General features: G+C 38.1%; 1 protein-coding gene across 4 annotated transcripts in view; it reads right to left on the bottom strand.

Moving 5' to 3' along the window:
• Window positions 1-14250, bottom strand: part of sbf2 (SET binding factor 2) — a 406613-nt gene that overhangs the window by 183020 nt on the left and 209343 nt on the right. For all 4 annotated transcript variants that reach the window (XM_052028866.1, XM_052028868.1, XM_052028865.1 and 1 more), the window contains exons 9-12: window positions 13606-13719; window positions 9288-9365; window positions 9074-9187; window positions 3300-3428 (exon numbers count right to left, since the gene is read on the bottom strand). In XM_052028866.1, the coding sequence (XP_051884826.1) occupies window positions 3300-3428; window positions 9074-9187; window positions 9288-9365; window positions 13606-13719 (435 nt within the window). The remainder of the gene's footprint in view (window positions 1-3299; window positions 3429-9073; window positions 9188-9287; window positions 9366-13605; window positions 13720-14250) is intronic.

Genomic DNA, 14250 nt, shown 5'->3' with positions numbered 1-14250 from the left:
TCCTGCTTCCTTTATATTCCTCAAGGGCCTTGTCTGATTTCAGCTTCCTAAACCTTCCTTTTTCTCATTGGTCAAACTTACAATACCTCGTCATCCAAGGTTCCCGTACTTTGCCATAATTTCTTCCATCCTCACAGGAACATGCTGGTCCTGAACTTTAATCAACTAACCTTTAAAAGACTCCCACATGTCAGATGTGGATTTACCCTCAAACAGCCACTTCCAATCCATGTTCTCCAGTGCCTGCTGAGCACAGTCGTAATTAGCCTTCCCTCAATTTAGCACTTTCACCCAGGTCTTGTCCTTAACTATCTTAAAACCCACGTAATTATGGTCACTGTTCCCAAAATGCTCCCCCATTGAAACTTCTATCACCTGGCTAGGCCCACTCCCAAATATAAGGTCTAGTATGGCCCCATCCCTAGTTGAACTATGTACAAGTTCCTAAGCCACAAGGCATGAACAGAAACTTGAACTTATCCCAACCTGGGAATTTTGGTGCCCATGTGTTTTGAACAACTATCAAAAAAAATAAAGTCAACATTCAAGAAGCACTACTTATTTTGCAAGAATCCAATAATACAATGGCATAGTTGGCACAACATGAGCTCAGCTGACCTCACTTCCACATTTGTGTGCCGAGAAATGTGAAAAAAGTGCTTTCATTCATGTGGAATCACACACATTCTCAGGATCTGGTGAGACCACATTTTAAATTCTGGAGTGTGGCTTTAACAGACCAGGTTCTGATATAAAAATTGGGAGATGCCAACAACATTAAGAACATAATTCAGTAAATTTTCAATGGCAACAAATAAAAGTCAGACAATATTACTATTTTTGAATGGATATTAGAGTTTATAAAAACATTTAAAAAGCTCCACGCTGCTGGAATCTATCAAGTATGTACACATTGAAAGGTGAGAGAGTCTGTCTTAGAGCTGTCCAGTTTTTGTTTCCAGTGAAAAGAGTGACCATCTCATTATGAATCAGGCTCTCCAGGTTTCATATATCATCAGTTTTAAACAGAGGAGATAATCTCTGACCATTTTATTCATGTTTTATGAACAAATTAAAATACTAATATCTACAAATTCATTGTCAATTCGTGATAACTCCACTTCTGAAATTCAATTCATCAGAAGTCAACTGAACTGCCTTTGAAAAAAGTGGAATTCCCACCTACTAATGTATAGGTCATTCTTGTCACTTGAGCATTCCTTTTTGTACTACATCAGTTTGCACTACTATACTTTGCAACATTCCATTGTTTTTGTACTTGACGCTGTACTTATTGTTGTATTTATCATTACCACGTACACTGAGATTCACAAAAGCATGGAATTTCATTGCACCCTGGTGTATATGACAATAAACTAATCTGATCCACAAGTTGTAACAAGACTGAAAATATCACACAAGATGCAAACAAAACTGTCCCCATTGTTAAACAGTTGCTGCATGCACAGATGTGTCAAAAAAGAAAGATTTTACAGATATCCAGAAGGCTTCTCTTTAACAAGTCTTGGACCATTCAACCTACTTCAGGTCAAAGCAGAGTTGAGCACAAGATAAACATGCCACAGGAACAAGTAGAGACTAATGGTTCAGACCATTTCTTCCCATTGTCAAATTTGCAAACACATTTGTGGTGCCAAGAAATCACTCTAGACTAGGTAGATGATTCCACATCCCACTCCCATACTGACATGTCTATCCATGGCCTCCTCTACTGCCACGTTGAGGCCAGACGCAGGTTGGAGGAACAATGCCTTATATTCCATCTTGGGAGTCTCCAATCTGATGGCCTCAACATCGATTTCTCTAACTTCTGGTAAACCCACCCCTTCTTCTTCTTCCCCCCCAATCCTTTGTCTTTCCTTATTCCTGTGGCTCCCTTCCCCCGCCTTGATGACCTGCCCATCCCCTCTTCTGCTCCTCCATCCCTTGTTCCATGGTCCACTGCCCTCTCCTACCAGATTCCTCCTTCTTTAGCCCTTTGCTTTTTCTACCTATCACCTCTCAGCTTATTACATCTTCTCCCCCTCCCCCACCCACCTACCTTCCCCCTCTCACCTGGACTCGTCTATCACCTGAACTCACCTGTCCCCTGCCTGCGTGTACTACACCCCCTCCTCCCCCCCGCCCTCCCCACCTTCTTATTCTGGCTTCTGTCCTCTTCCTTTTCAGTCCTGATGAAGGGTCTCAGCCCAAAATATTGACGGTTTATTTCCCTCCATGGATGCTGCCTGAACTACTGAGTTCCTCCAGCACTTTTTTTTTGTGTATTACTCTAGATGTTACAGGAAGTCCCCGGGTTACGAACGGCTTCCGTTTTTGAGACTGTTCGTAACCCGATTTTGTGTGTAACTTGGAACAGTGTCCGCACATGTGCACTTGGCCTGGGGCTCGCGGCCGCGCAGGCGTACTTGGCCCGGGGCTCGCAGCCACACATGGCCCCGGCCGCACATGCACACTTGGCCCGGGGACCACGAAGGTCGGTTCGTAAGTCGGGCGTTCATAAGTCGGGGACTTCCTGTATTATGATTTTGCTTACACAAAACAAAAGATATAAACAACTTGTTTGTATTGGTAATTACTCGTAAAACTGGTTATGCATTTCACATCCATACACATCAAATTATCCATTTTAATTCAGAACTGAAGAAAATGATTGTCCCATTACAAAAGGATCAACTATAACAGCTTCTTAAACTTGGACCTCTGATGCATCACAATTACCGCCACTGATTTTTGTTTTTCCAGATTCATTAGAGGAAAAAAATAAAACCTGAATAATAGGATTGCAAATTGTATTTCTCAAAATAGGTGAGAAGTAATTCTGAAACGCACCGAAGTTTGGAAATGAGCTATGCAAAACAATGTTGTTTATGCACAAGACTTACGTTGTGAAGCATCTCATTTACTAATTAAGCATTTGCTCTTTTTGCCAACTTGGAGAGAATCTAAACCACAATCAGAAGCGAAATGAGGTTTATTGGTCAATATCAAGGCTAAATAGAAAACAATGATGCCGGAAGGGAACATTCCAAAATAGCATACCATTTTTGTCCCCATACCACGGAAAGCAATTCTTGGAAACCCAACTATTAAATTAAGCTAATGGGACTAGGGATAATTTATAACATATGCACAATGCAATTATACAAACCATTCTGATAGCTAAAATGTTGGCACAAGTCATTTCTGTAACATTCATAATGTAAAAATTCTAAAACTGTAACTATTAAAATATTTTAAAAAGAGAATAAAATAAAGGAATGCTACAAAATTCTTACATCATCAAACAAATCACAGGACCTGTAGGGAGGTCCCCTTTCTGACACAAATCCTGCGAATGCCATTCCATCAAGAACCTTTGTCAAGAAGTCATTTTCAACCAATCCACGCTGTCCCAGAAAGGCTGCCTGCAATATGACCAAATATTTCCAAATAAATAACAATAGATTTACTTGTCACTCAGCATCATATACCATTAGGCAACGTGAGCTTCAACTTGGAAAAGTATCTAACAAGCACATTTGAGTGAATGATACTGAATTAATGTATAGTGGGAAATGAAAAAAAAACACAAGAATTGCATTTACTAAACATACAACAAAAGCTGGTACAGGACACCAGGATTTGACTCTTGGGGCCTACATGCAAATACATTCAAGACTAACAAATTACAGCTTTGTTTCCCCATTAACTCCAAGGATTATTCATGATAGGAGTTTTGGAAATTCAGAATGTGTAACAACTGAAGCTGACAGGTCAAAGATTATTGGCATGCTAAATAGGAAAAGCAAATAGGGCATCTTCCGAGGTTCATTCCAAATGATTGTTTCATAATACAAAAAAATTTCCTCCACTTCCATCTGTACTATTCCTGGTTAGGGCTTCAAGCCAACAGTGTGTGCCCAAAATGGAAAATGATATTTTTGATGGCACTGGAAAATAAAAATGTAAGCCTTTGAAATTTGTTAAAGATATTGAAAAATACTAACAGGGAGAATTTTCCAATTGTATCATCTTTAAGGCTCATATTTAAAATGTGTCTTATTTTATGAGGCTCTTCTTAAAGTACAATTAACTCTGGTCATTTCTCCCCTTCAAAAACTTAGTTATTATTTTTGTGGTGGTTCATGGTACATGTACACATTTAATTACTTGACTCGTATTTTAATCCTGGAGTGCAGAATTAACTTGTGCAAATACCTCCATCTGTGTGACTCCAAACCTTTAACAAGGGTTTATTCATAATGCAGAAGGCAATATTAAGCTTTGAAATGTTAAAAACTAAATGCCTAAAAGAGAGGAAACATACAGAACAAAATAAGTGTACAAATGATATGTAATTCAATTGTCCACTTCCAGATTTATACACTAATTGTGCTTCTGACGATAATTTGTTCAAATACACTTCACTAAAAACTACCACTATTCCTATTCCATTATTTCCCATGCTGCAGATTTATACAATGCCAGTATATTTTTGTGTTTTTTTTTGAAAAAGGTTGTTACATGTTGTCATAACAATATTTGCTGGTATTTAACCAAATATTACCAACGTACCTTATAAATTCTCTACATGGGAATTTAACTACTTAACTTGCAGTGTGCAATGCTTGCAGTTTTTTTTAAAACTACCTATGAGTATCATAGAGTCATAGAGTTATGCAGCACAGAAACAGGCCCTTTGGCCCAACTCTTCCATGCTGACCAAGATGGCTTTCTAAGTTAGTCCCATTTGCCTGCATTTTGGCCATATCCCTCTAAATCTTTCCTCTCCATGAATCTATCTAAATGTCTTTTAAACATTGTAATTGTACCTGCCTCTACCACCTCCTCTGGCATCTCGTTCCATATACTCACCACCTGTTGTGTGAAATATTTGAGCCCAGTCCCCTTTAAATCCTTCTCCTCTCACCTTAAACCTATGCCCTCTAGGTTTAGACTCTCCTACCTTCGGAAAAAGGCCATCCACCTACGCCCCTCATGATCTTATAAACCTCTATAAAGCCACCCTCAGCCTACTTCGCTCCAGGGAAAACAGTCCCAGCCTATGCAATCTCTCCTTATAACTCAAGCCTCCAGTCCTGGCAACATCGTTGTGAATCTTTACTGCACCCTCTCCAGCTTAATCGCATTCTTCATTAGCACGGCGACCTGAACTGCACACATTCCAGGTGCGTTCTCACCAATGCCTCGTGACTTGACATCCCAACTCTTGTACTAAATGCCCCAACTGTGAAGGTCCGCCCATGCCCTATCCCTTCTTCACCACCTCATCTACATCGCCATTTTCAGGGAACTATGTACTTAATTTAATCTGCTATTCCTTTGCCCATGTTCTCAGTTCTTCTAGATCCTGTTGTAAACTTAGACAACTTTCTTCACTGTCCACTACACCACCAATTTTGGTGTCATCCGTAAACTTACTATTCAAGCCACCTACATTCTCATCGAAATCATTAATATATACGGACAATCAACAGGGAACCCAGCACCGATCCCTGTCGCACATCACTGGTCACAGGCCTCCAATCTGAAAAACACACCACTACAACTCCGACTTCGTTCACTAAGCCAATATCAGGTGCTAGAAATTTTTAAGCCTCCTAATGTTAAAAAAAATGCAATTTCAATGATGGGCAGTAGACGTTAGAAACAAAAGCTGTTCTGACTCTACTGCAGGCTGGAAACATTGTACTGCTACAATGGACACTCTTGCAGTACTGGCCTGCAAAATATTTATTACATCATATGGTCTTCTGCATTATTCCAGAAGAGCAGCAAAAAATTTTATTCAGTGCACACCAATGACTTAAAATTTCTGGAGTTTGCTTCAACCTCAATCACTGAGTGAACACAACTTAGAAAGGGTATCTTAAAATATCTTTTTTTACACAGAGTGTCTGGAATGCACTGTCAGAGGTGGTGGTAGAGGCAGATACGATAGAGGCATTTAAGAGACTCTTAGATAGTCACTTGAGTATGCAGAGATTGGAGGGATATGGACCATGTGCAGAGAGAAGGGATCAGGTGTGACCAGCTTAATTAGTTCTGCACAATATCATGAGCCAAAGGGCCTGTTCCTGTGCTGTATTGTTCTATGTTCTATATATTTAGCTATCACTGAAAATTGTAATAATGGTCATCATAATGCTAAATTGGGACAAAAAGAAAACAAAATATGCATAAGAACATTAAAACAAAATGAAAACTATACATATCGGATGTTGAAATCTCCAATTGTCTTCCAATATTGATTTCCTTGTTGTAGTTCCTCACTATGACATCCTTCAAGAGATTCATAAAAAGGAATTTTTTTTATATATATATGTAAATCAGCAGTGACTACAAAATTCTGGGTCATTGATTCTGCATTGTCACTCAGAGTCTTAGACACATCATATAAATCATTGATCCCAGTCGGAGAGGAGATAAACCTCCATAACTTACTTTCAAACATCATGCCCAAGTTGAACATCTAGGTTAATGATACCTTTCTTCTTGAAAACAACTAAATTTCTTTCCAATTCTCAACTTTAGTCCAATTGCCTCACTCCCAAATTGCTGCACACCATTCTTGGTGCAGCTTCCTGTTCCAGCCTATCAGAATGTTTCTTGCCTATCAAATCCACCTCTCACCTGTATTCTCACTTTAAGAAAATTATTAAAATAAAAACTGGAATAGCATTACTGCATTCAACAAAACTTTCATTAAATTGAAAACATAGTTGAGTTTGGTAGGAAATTTCCCCGTAAATTATTTGAAATATTTAAGAAAGGAACAAATATTTCCAACTTGCATTTAATAATCTTCTCTCAACAATTATTGACTGACTTGAAATCTGGTGAGAGATGAAGGTTTAAAAAAAGTTTCTGAAGCAATTTTCACCAAATTGAACCTTACAGGGGAAACTAAATGACAGAGCAGAAGCTTTTGGACTGCCAGCATGAGTCTTCATTAGATCCTATTTCACTCTTTATGAAACATCACAAAGATAGCCCAATGTCATATTCAATGTTTTTTTTAATAATCCTTGTCCTTTCACTACTTTAGCTGGCAAATCATTCCAAATATTGATTACTCTGTGGGTGTGGAAGAATCTTCTGAAATATGAATCCTAAATTTATCTTTCCCAAGTTTGACTTTGTGCCTCAGTGCTCGTCTTACAAGTCTGGACTCTAGATTTCTCTTTTCAGTTCTTTTAATAGTTTAATACAGTCAGTAAGATGACCACTGAACCCCTACATCTTAGCCTGCAAAATCATCTTCCCACTTTCTTCGACTAATTCAGATCACTGATACTAAGAATCAGTCTGTAGTACTTAGTGGTATTGTTTTTGCAGGAACTTCAGTTAGCAAAACTGGGCACATTGCCACAGCTTAATTAGGCTTACTGCTTTGGTTGAATACATCAATTATACTTTGGGTTGTTGGCCATAGTCCTGCCATGGTTAGGCTTACTGTCAAAGTTACAAAGATTTCTAAATATCATTTAATTTCGTCACTGGATACCTCAACTACTTTTTTTTATATAAAGGCGGGTCTGTACTTCTGTTCTCCCCTCCTTTACTCTACATCTGCATTTAACTTTACATACTATTGCTCTTTTGTCTACATCTTACCCAATTCATTCAGTAAGTTGAGCTTCCCCCTCCAATTCTACTACCTCTCTTATTATATGTACAAATTTAACTTTGTATTAAGTTTATATGTAAAGGCCATTATTACGAATTCAAACAACTAGTGATTCTACACCAGAAATCAAGTACTTCATTCTCTATGCCAATGTCACACCAATGAGTATTCTTGTTTTTCTACCTTTCAGTTTTTAATCCATTTTCAGATGATAATCAAGAGCTTTTTGAATGGAACTCTAACAAATGTCTTTTGTGTATCTACATTGTTTGTGCTTCAAGAAGTTCCTCCTTTATGCCCTCCAAAACTCTGTCCCATTGGGATTTATTTGCTTTGAGCACTTTCAGCCTGCAAAAGAATTCCATCAAATTTACGGAGTAATAATTGATTTTGCTTAAATGATCTCTATTTAGGAAGGTATATTTCAGCTCTTCTTTGAATATCTTCTTCCGGAAAGAATGTTTTACTGTGATGTTCAGCTTTTGCTGCAAAGCTTTCTTCCGTCTTTCTTTTCAAATATGATCAGCCCTTATGGTGCATTTCTGTATTTCTCGAAATTCACTCTGGTGAAATCCTTTCCCTACCCTTCTCCAGGATTTTTAGAGAGTCTTACTTTATATAGTGCATGCCATTTGATTTTACATTTATCTAAGAATGCATTTGTTTTGTTGCGTTTGTGGATTTTGCATTTTTATTTGGCCTGCTAATTTTACAGATCTTTTTTTCAGAATTACTTCAAGTTCACTTTACACACATTAACAGATAATTGTTTTAAGATTGAAGCATGGAAATTATTAATTAATATTAAACTATGAATATGTAAAAATTCCTACTGTCAGCATAATTATTCAATTTGTAACAAAACAAGCTTTTTGAAGGATGATTAAGTTATTGACAAACAGAATTCACCACAAAAATATCACTACCAAAAAGAAAGAAAATTCAAGCCACTTTTTTTTGTTGTTATGATAAGAAAATGTATTCTGCCAACAGGAGTTAGGGGTGCCTGTAATTAGCATAAACCTACTTTCACCCTGAAGTTACACTTCCACTGGTATCTCAAAAATAACGCTCCAGTTGCATCATTTTCTAACTTTTCCACTCAAAAGCAGGGTGAGCACTTCAACCATTCATACACACTAGGTTCAGACTTCTCCAATTAGTGACCAAGATCCAGCAGACAGAAAAAGAACCTCTGCCCGATTTCAGAGTTGTAACATAAATGAGGAGAATTCCACACCTCTGAGACATTAGAACATTACTGTTTCTTTTGCATACAAATTCAACAATCATGTCATGATAAAAATGTGTAAACTGATATCTTGCCACACAACCATCCATGTATGAATAATGTCAACATTATGTGACTAAAAATCCTTAATATCTTCAAGACTCAGTTAATGGTGATTTGTTACTGACCTTGTGAAAGTGTATCACAGGTTCAGGATGAATTCGAATCAGTTGCAAGCATGATCGATACCCCTGAAAGAGCTGTGCAAACAACCTAAGGAAGACTGCTCTAATTTCCTTATCCTAGAGAGGCAAAATTAACAGTTAGAATTCCATAAGAAAATTATTAATTTCATGCAATTCAGTCACAGAAATAGAAATTTGTTGAATAAATTATACTCACCAACAGTCTAAGATTAGAAGGAGCAGTACGAACAGGAGGAAAAGCATAATCAGCTACCTCCAGATCTGGATGAATAACCTAAAAAACATTGATGGTTTCACTTCAGATGTTCACCACATCATTAAGTAATTTACAGTCTCTTCGACCAGCTTGGAATTTAGTGCTATTTAGAACAATTAACTTCTAAGTCAAGTAATTCCGCTTTGGTGATATCACTGCATAACAAGAGAATGATAATTTGCAACCTGGAAATGAGAGCATCTCAGCCTTTAATAACGGCTCACTGAATAACAAAGAACTGCAAAACTGAAAAATAATAAACAGCAATGGTATTGGATTGAATCACGTGATCAAAATCCACCAAAATTACCGTGATTTAACAGATATTAAATATTAACACAATAAAGAGTGACCATTGCCAAAATTGCAAAAGGAACAAATGGACAACACAGATACAGTGCATCTCCATAATAACTGTGCTTGTACAAGTTTTTGGCCATGGAATATTGCAAGTGCTAACAGTAATAACAGACAAAAGGTTCATCAAAGAGATGAAAATAGAAACTGAGTAGAATAACTGAGGTCGCGAATGGCTGGGAATCAGCTGTTTATTCTATAGCATGGTTTTGAAAGGCAACCATGCTATAGAATAAACAGCTGACACCCAGATTAGCCCCAAGCTGTAGGTGGTTACAAAAGTGGGTGAATTAATTTGAGGGATTTATAAGCAAGAATGAAGATTCTGAATTTATCCGCTGAAATGAAGAACAATACCACAAAAAGGAGGAACATTCAGCCCATCAAGTTTGGGCAGGCATTCAAAAAACAATTCAATTAGTGCTATCCTCTTGCTCACTCCCATTTCTACATAATTACTTAAACTATCTCAAATTATTCATCTAATACCCTTTCAAAAGCCACCAATGAAGCCATACCCACTATACTATGAGAGAATACCATCCAAATCCCAACCACAGTACACAAAAGCAAAAATTTCTTTGTCACAACTCATTGTATGCTCTCTTTCAATCTACGTTTGAGCGACCAAATACAATTGCTCTTTAATAGGCCCTTCCGGCCCAATGAGTCTGCACCGCCCATTTTAAACGCAAATTAACCTACCCATACATCTTTGGAATGTGGGAGGAAACCAGAGCACCCAGAGGAAACCCATGCAGACACGGGAGAACATACAAACTCCTTACAGACAGCGACGGGAATCAAACCCCGATCACTGGCACTGTAATAGCGTCGCGCTAACCGATTTACGCCTATAGCGTATTTAGTAATAATTTTCTGCCTTTCGTATTCTTTGACACTTTATAAAGACGGCATTCCCAAATGTTTCATTAACTGCTCTGTTAACTTGTCACGCTGCCTTCAATTACTGAAAACACCCCTAGGTCTCCACGTTCTTACACTGTGTTTAAAATTTTACCACTTTGTTTGTATTCCTTCTTAACTCCTTCTGTTAGATTATATCACTCTGTACTTTCTATACCAAATTTCTTTTCTCATATGTCCAACCATCCCACCAGTCTTTCTACATCCTCTTAAAGTCTACTATTATCTTGCTCCAGTTTATCAAATGTCTATGTTTCATGCCATGCGCATTTTGAAACTGGCCCTGATGACCAAATCATTAATGCACAGCAAAAAACAGCAATATTTCTAGTAATAAACTTGGTAAATGCCAATGCATATCACTCTCCAGTCCAAAAAACAGCCATTCACCACAACTCTACTTTATCCTTTGGCTAATTTTCAGTTCTTCAATTTTCAAATTGGAACAGGAGACCTTTGAGAAACATATTGGAGAAATTAAGCTGGAGATGTGGGAAAAATGTGGAGCAGGGGATAACTGGAGATAGGTAATGTTAAAAGTAGTAGTGGCACTAAGTGTGACACAAAGTTTGAAATCAAATGGAACACCAATGCTGCACAAAGTTGTGTCTGACATCAGTGACAATCTTGGGAGGGGTTTGGAATTGGGACTGGTGTAGTGGAAGCTGAAAGAAAACTTATGTCATTACATCATTGTTAATTAAGGTGCATTAGTTTTTGGCACCAATGAAACAGGCTGAAGAGATTTTATTGATTCTTTATTTTTCCATGCCCTTTCTTCACAATTTGATTCACTGGCCTTGTTGAGAAGATAGAAAACTGGCAGCAAGCAGTGGTATAGAAATAAGCCATGGTGGAGTGACTATAACACCATGCCTTTGTACACTCTTTGATCCAATTTCTGTGAGAATTCAGGACTTGGAGCATCATTTGCTGCAGGTTTCTCTGTATGTCTGTTGCACAACAAATGGTGGACCACAGTGGTGCCCAACAATGTGCAATCCATGTCTGGTTGCCTCTTCTAGAATATCTATTTGCATTAGAGAGGCCCATGCCTTCAACAGGCTATTTCTATGAAACAGATATACACAGCGGCTGCAGGAGCAGCTTTTGTGAGACCTAAAGAGATCTCCTCCAAGTAGGTCCCAAGATGGTGCCACTAACCCAACTTAGGTGGGATCCCTTGGGCCACTCACCCTCAGCACTTCTTGATTCTTGCTCAACCTGAGCTCAACATTCACCAGTTTACCCCGAGTCCTGCCCCCACCCACCAACCTAATCAAACCTTATTCTCCATTTATCTTCGCAATGATTGCCCAAGTGGATCATCATAACCCAAACGCCCCCCCCACCCCACCCCCAAACACAAAATTTTTTCCACACAATTTCCTCACAGTTGGCCCACCACCAAAACCCCCATGAGCATCCAATATACCACTGCAGTGGCAAAGAAAATTCTAGGTTTGAGAGAAATGTTTAGATGCTGTCAGGAGATTTACAGTGACAAGTTAGGCATGACTGACAAATGGTTATGGCAATAGATGAGTTCTCAGAGGAAATCAAATCAAATTAAATTGTGAAACTGAATTCAATAGATCAAGTAATTGGTGGAATGACACAGCTCTACCAGGAACACCAAAAACGCAGCTGCAAAGCTCCTTTGCGACTCCAACTGAGTAGCTATTATGCATGCACTTCTGTACTAATATACAGTTAGTACAGAAGTACATGCATAATAGCTACTCATGGAGTCTCATGAAGATTTGATCCCTATCATTGCTGATTAAAAAGCATTCAAAAACTATTAAAAATGAATAACTAATTTTTCAAAATAACATTTTGAAAGTAATCTAAAATTACTTACAGCCACTTGGATAATAAACATCACTGCAAACACAAACAAGTTAAAAAAAAATGCAGCTTTCCCTTATTCTTACCTATCTGCTTGGATCCATAAAATCACCTTTGAGATAAATGGGTTCAAAGATCCTGGGGGGGGGGGGAGGGGGGTGGGATCTATTTTGTTCAGGGTCCATGATCAGATTTACCAAATGCATTGTGCAGCGGTGGAGTATATTGACAGATTCACTGTCAAGACTCTTAGAGCAAGTTCAAGACTTCTACATTTGTAAATACCAACAGTATGCCATGAATCACTGGCATTTATCAACAAGATTTAGCCCAATGGCTCCTAATCACTATTTTTCCATCAGGTTCCCAGAAAGAGAGAGAGCAGTACATGTACTCTTTACAGCAAACTACACATTGATTCATTCATTCGCTGTGGACACACATTAAAATTCGACTAAAGGGATTCAAATATAAAGGAAAAGAGTTGGTTAGACAGGTAACTGAACTGAGCCAGATTAAACTCAAAAAAAATGAAACAACAGGAGTGACATCGTAGGTGAAGATCATGAATAGTGTTTTGTTTTGCAAGAGGATGTGCATCAGCTGTTGTTAAGTTTGGCTATCACTGGACAGGTGGGAGATATTTCTGTAGTTAACAGCAAGAGAACATCAAAGTGCAGAAAGTGTTTCCAGCATGGGGGTAGATTTGGAAAATCCAAGGATAGAGGAGGAGATTAAAGCAGTCATATCATACAATTTGTAGAACCATCACGAACTGAGAAGAGAGAAAACAGATTCAGAACAAGCTGGAAAAGAGTGAAATGAGAGGAAAAGACATGAATGTTTGCACAAAATCTGTTGAGAAAACAATAGAGACATGGGTGGTTCTTTAGCAATGAAAGCAACCCTAAGAAGTAAACTATCACTCCTCATGCTGGACTGTATCATTAAACTGGGAAGGGGGTGAGGAGGATTTGTTAAAATCATTCCCACAGCAATTTCAGGGTCAACAAAAGACCAAACTAGATCACTTTATTCAACAACTGAAACTCCAAATACAATTAAATGATCATACTACTAGTTGAATAGTTTTAATCATGTTTTTATCAGAAATCCAACTTACAAGAGAAAGTGCTTCTTGTGTTTGATGTAATAGAGGCTCTGGCAACTGGGAGAGGTGAATACATTCTGGGATTTTAATGGTACCTCCATCCAAATCAGCAATAATTACATCCAACTAGAAAAAGAAAACAATTAAAAAGAGCATTTCTGAGATCAAGAAAATAAATATTAAAAATTGGAATGACTTCTGCAAATTAGGCCAACAGTAACAGATTATTCATATACTTTACAGAACCCCACAAGTGTTACACTGAGGCATGGGAATTACCAATCTTAAACAGGCCTATCAGTTCAAACCACCCACATTGCCATTTATTCTCCACAAAAGCATGAATCTGAATCCTAAATATCAACCCTGATCCCATATCCTTCATCCCCATTCTTCTGATGACTCTAACCTCTTATTCAATGCTTGTGGTCTCTGCTTTAATCACCATCTCTGGCAAGTATACAATTTTCTATTCTCTAGCTTGAGTGTCTTGCATTCAACTGTATTATTAATGTTCCAAAAATGCCATAACACCAATAACAATAAGATATCTTTATTAGTCACATGTACATCGAAACACACAACAAAATACATCTCTTGCATAGAGTGTTCTGGGGACAGCCCACAAATGTCGCCATGCTTCCGTCGCCAACAATA

This window comes from Pristis pectinata, chromosome 14 (genome assembly GCF_009764475.1).
Source record: "Pristis pectinata isolate sPriPec2 chromosome 14, sPriPec2.1.pri, whole genome shotgun sequence".
Taxonomy (NCBI): Eukaryota; Metazoa; Chordata; class Chondrichthyes; order Rhinopristiformes; family Pristidae; genus Pristis; species Pristis pectinata.
The sequence above is the reverse complement of the archived record's forward strand: the minus strand, read 5'-3'. Positions and strand labels throughout refer to the sequence as shown.